Source organism: Apodemus sylvaticus, chromosome 10, assembly GCF_947179515.1.
Source record: "Apodemus sylvaticus chromosome 10, mApoSyl1.1, whole genome shotgun sequence".
In the NCBI taxonomy this organism is placed as follows: domain Eukaryota; kingdom Metazoa; phylum Chordata; class Mammalia; order Rodentia; family Muridae; genus Apodemus; species Apodemus sylvaticus.
Window position 1 is genome coordinate 29,153,611 of NC_067481.1, and position 8,857 is coordinate 29,162,467.

General features: G+C 54.7%; 1 protein-coding gene across 1 annotated transcript; it reads left to right on the top strand.

Annotated features, from left to right (window-relative positions):
* Positions 1-488: 488 nt before the first annotated feature.
* On the top strand, positions 489-4,988 carry Wfikkn2 (WAP, follistatin/kazal, immunoglobulin, kunitz and netrin domain containing 2). The gene is made up of 2 exons (XM_052196628.1): positions 489-683; positions 3,468-4,988. The coding sequence occupies exons 1-2, from the start codon at positions 489-491 to the stop codon at positions 4,986-4,988; spliced, it is 1,716 nt and encodes a 571-aa protein (XP_052052588.1).
* The last annotated feature ends 3,869 nt before the right edge of the window (positions 4,989-8,857 follow it).

The window sequence follows — 8,857 nt, forward strand, 5'->3', positions numbered from 1 at the left end:
TCCCTGGAAGGGTTAAAGGCCTCCTGGAGTCAAAAACAAGCAGGTGTCCCACCGTGCCAGAGACCGCTGCCTAAACTGCTTCCAGCTTTTCCCCCCTTCTGCAATACGTCTGTGATCAGCCACAGGACAGAGGCGCCAGCAGCCTGCCTCTGACAGGCATCGGGTTAGCTTGCTCCCACTCGGGTGGTGCAACCAGGATATAAATCCAGGCTCGAGCCCCTGCCGTGTTCCTCTCCCTGCGCACCCGGGGTGGGGTGGGGGAACAGAGTTTCCTTCCAAAGACCTTTCTTTTATCTGAAGCCTCACAGCCCAGCAGGCTGCACTTGGTGGAGCCAGTCACAGCAGCCGAAGCCAGCCAGCAGCCTCAGCAAGGAGACTTGCTGGGGTGAGGAGGGCAGGTGTTGCCAGTCCTGGAGAAGAAGGCCCTGGTGGGCCTCCGCCCTTGGTGGCATCACAGGGGAACCCCTCTGGCCTCTGCAGACGGCACCATGCAGGCCCCAGGGTATCGTCGGTTCTGGATCCACTGGGGGCTGCTGTTACTGCTACTCCTCGGGGATCCCCTTCGAGGCCTAGCGCTGCCGCCTATCCGATACTCCCATGCGGGCATCTGCCCCAACGACATGAACCCCAACCTCTGGGTGGATGCCCAGAGCACCTGCAAGCAAGAATGTGAAACAGACCAGGTGAGTGGGATTCCCAAACCCTGAGATGGACCACTTGAGTGGGTCGGTGATGGTATGGGAGCTCTGGTGTGGGGACGAATCAGGAGTGACTCCAGGAACATAAAGGGACACAGACCCTGCCAACCTAGGGACAAAACAGGGCTTGAGCCTGCCTGTTACTGCTGAGGTCTAGAAGAAGAGGGTGTAGAGTCCAAATCCGTCTCTGAGCATTCCTCTTTGTGTTTGTTGAGGGCTGCGGTGGCCCAGCACCGTACAAGGCTCGTAGCCTGGGATAACACGACAGCAGAGTGGACGGATGCTCAACTGCCCACTCACAGGTAGATGGATGCTCGCTCAGAGTGATGCCAGAGCTAGCAGGGAGGGACCGGTTAGCTTGCAAACATGTCTGTTTGACACATTGTTGCAATTAGTTTCACCAGGCATCTAGGCCCTTCCTCGGGTTTGAACTCAGCCTTATAGTAAGGAGGCTACTGGGCAGATTGAACAGGAGCCAATTGGTACACACACTCTAAGCGTCCTGGGAGGGAGAACCGAGTTCCCACCTCTCTGGCTCTTTCGTGTTCCCACATGCTCCGCCCCCACGGATGCTGCGGTAGTCAAGAGCCACCTCCAGACAGCTCTTCCCTGGCTGCCAGACGGGTTCTTCTAAGAGTCACCCTTGTCCGCTCCTGCCCATTGGTTTATTATAGTACTGGTGCCTGATCTAGGTGTGGCCACTACCTGGCTGGCCATCTCTGGATAGCTCAGAGTCTCCTAGGGCTTTGGGTGTGGGTTAGGTTTCACTAAGGAACATGGGAGACCCTGGTGCTTCTAGAAGTAGCTGGTCACATTGGGAAAGCATGGGGTTTCCCATGGAAAGAGTGGCTGATGCCTCACATTCTCTGGGGACCATTCTCAAACTCTCAAGACAGATGCTACAGTGATACACAGTGGTAGGCTGCTGCAGTGGTACCCAGTGGTCAGACGCTGCAATGGTACCCAGTGGTTGGATGCTGCAGTGGTACCCAGTGGTCAGATGCTGCAGTGGTACCCAGTGGTCGGATGTTGCAGTGGTACCCAGTGGTCGGATGCTGCAGTGGTACCCAGTGGTCAGATGCTGCAGTGGTACCCAGTAGTCGGATGTTGAAGTGGTACACAGTGGTAGGATGCTGCAGTGGTACCCAGTGGTCAGATGCTGCAGTGGTACACAGTGGTAGGATGCTGCAGTGGTACCCAGTGGTCGGATGCTGCAATGGTACCCAGTGATAGTGTAAGGATAAAGGAACAGGGAAAGTGGCAATCCTCCCATCCAAGAGCTCATGCCATCAGATGTCTACCTTTGGAGAATCTTTTTCACTGATACTAGCTAGCTTGAAGTCAGGTAGGACGTAGGGCCAGCGGAACTCTGGCTGGCTCTGCATGTTGTCTGGAAAAGACACCTGAGGGCAGCTGAAGATCCAGCTAGCCTAGATACATTGTAACTCCTTAAGTGCTACTCTAACTATTCCCTCCAGCATTCCTTTTTTGGTCCCCAAGGGCTCTGGTTCCCGAGTGTCCAGCCACTCCCGGACCTCTGGGCCCTGATGGAATTGCCTAGTCACACTGGAACGGAATAGCCATCGGGTCAAAGAGCAGGTTTTCCTGTTCACAGGTCGCTGTGTCCCTGTCCACACTCCATTCTAAAGTTCTCTTTCTCCCTTGAACCTCAGCTCTGGATGTGACCCATCTCTGTCCCCAAGCTTCCCCTGTTGTGGCCCAGAAGCCTATGCCAAACAAGGGCTTCAAAACAAAGTCCTTATTCTGAACTGAAGGGGAGAAGAGTAAACAAGTCGAGCAGCCGCTCCACCCAGCCGCGTGGGGTGCTCCCCCCCCTTAGCCCATGTGGAATGTCAGAAAGGCTGGTATCAAAGAGGGTAGGACAAGAGGCCAGTGTGGCGGGGACCAGTTCACACAGTCACTACCTGGTGGAGGATTAGCAGCCCAGCCAGCTGCCCCGCCACACGGTGTGACATTGTGCACAGCACCACATGCCATCGGCATTTGTGTCGGCTCCAGTTGGCATGTGCTAATTTCAAGGAATTAGAGTAAAGCCTTACACGACTCCACAGAAGTCAGAGTCGGATTACAGCCTGGCAAGGTTTGCTGACACCGTGCAGGAGGACTTTTTTTCTGGTCACAAGGGTCTCTGACAACCTTGTGTATGTTGGTGTCTTCCGAGGGGAAGATAGGTATGGCTAGTCTTGAACATGGGTCCGAGATGCGACTTCTTCGAGTTAGCCAACGCATCCTCACCCCAGCGGGAGAAAGACAAAAAGTCAACCTCACGATGTCAGCCCGTGCTTCATCTGGGAACTGGAGGATGTTCCGTTCCAGGATCCCACTTAAGAGAGCTTGAAGCCCTTGACTGCCACCTCTCCTCCCTGTGGCTTGAGTGTCACCTCTCTGCCATGTTCTCACTTTGAAAATGGTAATGAGCAGACAGCCCCCCCTTAGAGGTCTGTGGGTCATCTCTCTCTCGCCACTCTACCAGCCCTGTGACCTTGGGCAAGTTGCTTAACCTCTCTGGTGCCTTGGATTATTATGTACAAAGTGGTAAGTTGAAGGATATCCAGGATCCTGACAGACAGTGGGTGTTGGGTCTCTGTGAGCTCTTAACCACGTTAAGAGCTTTGTGTATTCACAGGTATAAGTCCTCATGTTACAGCCTCTGCGGGGAGATGTGGGAATCTGTTCTTGCTTCCCACATGTTCAGATCTCTCTCTCTCTCTCTCTCTCTCTCTCTCTCTCTCTCTCTGGCTCTTCCAGGAATGTGAGACGTATGAGAAATGCTGCCCCAATGTGTGTGGAACCAAGAGCTGTGTGGCAGCCCGCTACATGGATGTGAAGGGGAAGAAGGGCCCAGTGGGCATGCCCAAAGAGGCCACATGTGACCACTTCATGTGTCTGCAGCAAGGCTCTGAGTGTGACATCTGGGACGGCCAACCCGTGTGTAAGTGTAAAGATCGCTGTGAGAAGGAGCCCAGCTTCACTTGTGCCTCTGACGGCCTCACCTACTACAACCGCTGCTACATGGACGCCGAGGCCTGTTCCAAGGGCATCACACTGTCTGTGGTCACCTGCCGTTATCACTTCACCTGGCCCAATACCAGCCCTCCGCCGCCCGAGACCACAGTACATCCCACCACAGCCTCTCCAGAGACCCTCGGGCTGGACCTGGCAGCCCCGGCCCTGCTCAACCACCCTGTCCATCAGTCAGTCACTGTGGGTGAGACTGTGAGTTTCCTCTGTGACGTGGTAGGCCGGCCTCGGCCAGAGCTCACTTGGGAGAAACAGCTGGAGGATCGAGAGAATGTGGTCATGAGGCCCAACCACGTGCGTGGTAATGTGGTGGTCACCAACATTGCCCAGCTGGTCATCTACAACGCCCAGCCCCAGGATGCTGGCATATACACCTGTACAGCCCGGAATGTTGCTGGGGTCCTGAGGGCTGACTTCCCGTTGTCAGTGGTCAGGGGCGGTCAGGCCAGGGCCACCTCAGAGAGCAGTCTCAACGGCACGGCCTTCCCAGCAGCGGAGTGCCTGAAGCCCCCAGACAGTGAGGACTGTGGAGAGGAGCAGACACGCTGGCATTTCGATGCCCAGGCTAACAATTGCCTCACTTTCACCTTTGGCCACTGCCACCGCAATCTCAACCACTTCGAGACCTACGAGGCCTGCATGCTGGCGTGTATGAGCGGGCCGTTGGCCGCGTGCAGCCTGCCCGCCCTGCAGGGGCCCTGCAAAGCCTATGTACCACGCTGGGCCTACAACAGCCAGACAGGCCTATGCCAGTCCTTCGTCTATGGCGGCTGTGAGGGCAATGGGAACAACTTCGAAAGCCGTGAGGCCTGTGAGGAGTCGTGTCCTTTCCCAAGGGGCAACCAGCATTGCCGGGCCTGCAAGCCCCGGCAGAAACTTGTCACCAGCTTCTGTCGGAGTGACTTTGTCATCCTGGGCAGGGTCTCTGAGCTCACAGAGGAGCACGACTCGGGCCGCGCCCTGGTGACCGTGGACGAGGTTCTAAAAGACGAGAAGATGGGCCTTAAGTTTCTGGGCCGGGAGCCGCTGGAAGTCACTCTGCTTCATGTAGACTGGGCCTGTCCTTGCCCCAATGTGACAGTGGGAGAGACACCGCTCATTATCATGGGGGAGGTGGAGGGCGGTATGGCCATGCTGAGACCCGACAGCTTCGTGGGTGCGTCGAGCACACGGCGCGTCAGGAAACTCCGTGAGGTCATGCACAAGAAAACCTGTGACGTCCTCAAGGACTTCCTGGGCTTGCAATGAAGCTAGCCCAGGTCCCGGCCCCTCCTGCTCCACCCACCCTCCCACCCTTGCCCTCAGTCAGCCATCCAGGCGAGATCAGGTTAGACAGCCTTGGCTAGGGAAGAAATGGCAGCTCTCAAGTGGGAAGAAAGCCACCCTTAAAGCCTCCGAAGTTTTAGCATAAAATATTTGTTCTCTCCGCTTCTCCATGTTCTGTCTTTGAAAATGGTAGTGAGCACACAGTTCCCTTTAGAGGTCTGTGGCCCGTCTCTCCCCATAATAACAGCCCTGTGACCTCGGATAAGTTGCCTAACCTCTCTGTGCCTCAGATTTTTGTGTACAAAGTAGGAAAAGTGGTTGTACCCCCTGGGCTTAGAAGAGAGCAGTAAAGCTAAGGGTGTCTGGAAGCCTGACAGGTTCTTTAGGTTCAGTAAAATGGCTGCATCTTCCCCATCCCCAACTCCAGACAGGGTTTCTCTGTGTAGCCCTGGCTGTCCTGGAATTCACTCTGTAGACCAGGTTGGCCATGAACTAAGAGATCCACCTGCCTCTGCTTCCCGACTTCTGGGATTAAAAGTGTGCACCACCACGTCTGGCTAAAAAGTCCGTATCTTTTTTTAGCTCAGACGGGGGCTGGCAAAGGGAAGAAAGGACACAGGTAAGTTGTTTCCAGTGGGTGGTTCCCTCAGGCATCCTTATTCCCCGTTTGCTGACCCATGCCCCTCTGCCCAGTCTCCTAACCTGGGGTCAGGAGGAGATGCCTTCTTCATTGTTGAATGGTTTAGCTTGTATAGGAGGAATGTGGGAAGAGAGAGAGATAAGAGAGTCCAAGGATCACTTAAGACAACCGCCCTACTGTCTGCTGCCCCACTACATGGCCGGCATCAGAGACTATCCACATCAAGGTTGTGAACAGCAGAAAGCCAGAGCATTCAACCTAGGTTGTAACTTACCTAATGGAGGCTGCAGGCACGGCTGCCTTTGGTGGGGTCAGTTTGTGTCACCACACCAGGCAAATCCATGCTTGCTTTCCGTAGCTGCACTGGTGTGTTGGTTTACTTCTATTCATTTCAGCTCAGTGGGCACTTCCTGGGTGCCCAGGTGCTAGGACCATAGAGAGCTGACTGCTCTACAGACCTCGTCAGAAGGCCGTCCTGATTCTCAGCTCCCCCAGGAGCGAGTGGGTGATTGACAGCAGTCAGGCATTTTCGTCTGATGGGCCAGGTGCTTTCACGTACCATGGACTTCCTAGGAGAAGCCCAAAGATCTATTTTGGTAGCAAGAGAAATAAAGAAGACAAAGGCAGGAGGACCAGGGGACAGCCTAGGCATTAGAGTGGAGGTGGTCCCAGGGAGAAGGAATATTGCTCGATGCTGCCATCTGGTGGTGCATATGGGCACCTGCAGGGATCAAGAGAAAAGATATATCTGGGTGGGGCCTGGGTAGGGCCTCTTGGTGGTGGCAGCTCTAAGATCACTTCTTTCTTCTGGTCCCAGCCACACAGGCACTGTGTAGAGGATTTGGAACCCCTCTGTCATCTCTGCATCTGCCCTGTTCCCTCAGCCCTTCGTTCTGCCCACGTCCTTCCAAAGCAAGCACTGCGGGATGCCCTAATGTCTTCCGCAAATATACAGAGGACAATACTAAATAAAAATTCATAGCGTCAACCGCTCTATACGTGTGGCTCTCTTGGGAAGGTGAAGAAGGAGCTGTGGCCATGTCATTGATTCTGGTGACCTCTTAGGAGGGAAGTCTGGTCAGTGGCACCATATTTGGGCGGTAGAGGGACACAGTAGGTTTTCAGGTCCCCTATAAATATGAGGCTCCCTAACCACACTCTGAAGAGTTTATGAAATAACCAGGAGAAAACCTAACGGAGAAGGCAGGGTAACTTTTCCACACCCGCAGGCAAGGAGGACTAGGGCCCTGGCGTGTGGTCTAACTGCGCTGTGGGGAGGCAGTGGGGATCAGGGCCACAGACAAGGTCCTCCTGCCTCTGAGTCCGTGGAAACTAAGTGTGAAGGCGGGAGGGACAAGTGCAGGGCAGGCAGATGCTCAGCTGTGACTTCTAGGGACATTAGGAAGAGGCTCTCCAGCATCCCCAGGGTGCCCTAGTTCTGACAATGCTGGCAGTTGTGCATTTGGCCTCAGGGAGACTTATTACTGTTCCCCAGACCCAGTCAAAAGGGAGGACCGCGTAGCCTGCCTCGCCCTCGACAGAGGCGCCCCTCTCTTGCAGTTCCATGAAGTTCTCGGGGCCATACCCAAAGGAGGAATCCAAGCCAGGCCTAGCCTAGCCTAGAACAGTCTCTTTCACCACAGTAAGGGCTTGAGGAAGGCATTAGGGCTTCTATTTCTAAGAGAAGAGAGGGCAGGGGCTGGGAAGGACACTGCAAGGAATTTAGCCATTGGGATAACATGACTGATGGTCATTTCCCAGCCTAGTCAGGCGTACAGTGAGGGTGAGGACTGTCATCTCACTCTGTGCATAGAGGCCTGGGGACATTGCCTGAACCTGCTTCTAGGCCACAAAGTCCAACTCTCGGAGCCCAAGGACAAGAGCCCACTCTCCAGCCTCATCTGTTACCTGCCACCACGTTAGTTCACTTATACAAAGAAGCCTCGAAACCCCATGGTTAGGTCCAGTTTGCTGTTCTGCTCCCCCTGGTAGAGAGAGGGAGACTCAAAGGAGGCTAACAGCACAGAAACTACCTCGCCTATGAGATCGGGGCTCACCAAGACCTGAATCCAACCTCCATCACTAACTTGCTGTCTTTGAACCTCTTCATGCCTAGCCGCACCAAGAGTAGTAAGAACACACACTTACATCCTGTTGCTGGTTTGCTGTGGCTGTGTGTGTACAGGCACACTCACGTGCACACACTTGCACACACGTGCTTATGTGTGTGAATGCAGGGACACTCGTGCCATAATGTATGTGTGGCCGTCAGAGGTCAGCCTCAGGTGTCTACCCTCCCCCTTTCACTTGGGCCTTGTATACACCACACAGCTGGCCTGGAAGCTTCCAGAGACCCTCCATCTCCCATCCCGTCACGGGAGCACTGGGGTTACAGACACTCGCTGCCTTGTGCCTGGCTTTATGTGAGTTCTAGGCATTCACGCTGAGGTCCTCGTGCTTAGGAGGCACGTATTCCCCACTGAGTCATCTCCTCAGCCCTGGATTTGCTGTTTTGTTCTAGCCAGAGCCTCTCAGTGTAGCGTGGACTCACCTCAGCCTCACTCTGCAGTCCAGATTGGTCGCAAACTCATGATTCTCCCATGTCAGTCTCTCAAGTGCTGAGATTACAGGTTTGTTCCACTCCGATGCCTTAGGCAGTCACAGCACTTAAAGAGACTTGAGATTCAACCCATTACCCTCGTAAGAACCACAGCCTGGGCTAGAATGGTCCTTTTACCCTCTGACACTCCCTGGGCAAGGATGGGCCTCAGGACCAAACACTGTACCTCATCGTTCTGGGCCTGTGTGAGGCTGATTTCTCTCTGGGAATGCCTTGCCATTTCAGCCTCGTTCTCCTGAGCTTTCATGCAATGGCCGACAATGAGCAGGTTCCCAGGCTGGGCTAACTTGAGTTCCCAGAGTTCCCAGCCTGTGGCGGTCACCCAGCTCAGTCTGCTAGAAATGCCCTCAATTCTGCTCCAGGACCCAAGGAACCCAAGGGCCCCTGCAGCAAGGCCAGTCTCATGCTTTCCTGTGGTGAAGGATCTCGCTCGCCCCTTGCTATCTCAAGGCCGCGTGGCTCTCCCTCCCACTAGCCTGCACCCCAGGCCTTTTCTTCCTTCTAATCTCTTCAGGCTTGATGGACACTAGACCAGAACTGTCCCCACCACCCCTAAGCAAGGCACTGTGGCTTTGTTTACCCTCCTCCCTC

What these genes read in the sequence shown, in the direction of transcription:
- Wfikkn2 (XM_052196628.1), top strand. Translation starts at nt 489, where the DNA reads ATGCAGGCCCCAGGGTATCGTCGGTTCTGGATCCACTGGGGGCTGCTG. An exon ending in AAGAATGTGAAACAGACCAG is followed by an intron (nt 684 to 3,467) that starts GTGAGTGGGATT and finishes TGGCTCTTCCAG; the next exon opens with GAATGTGAGACGTATGAGAA.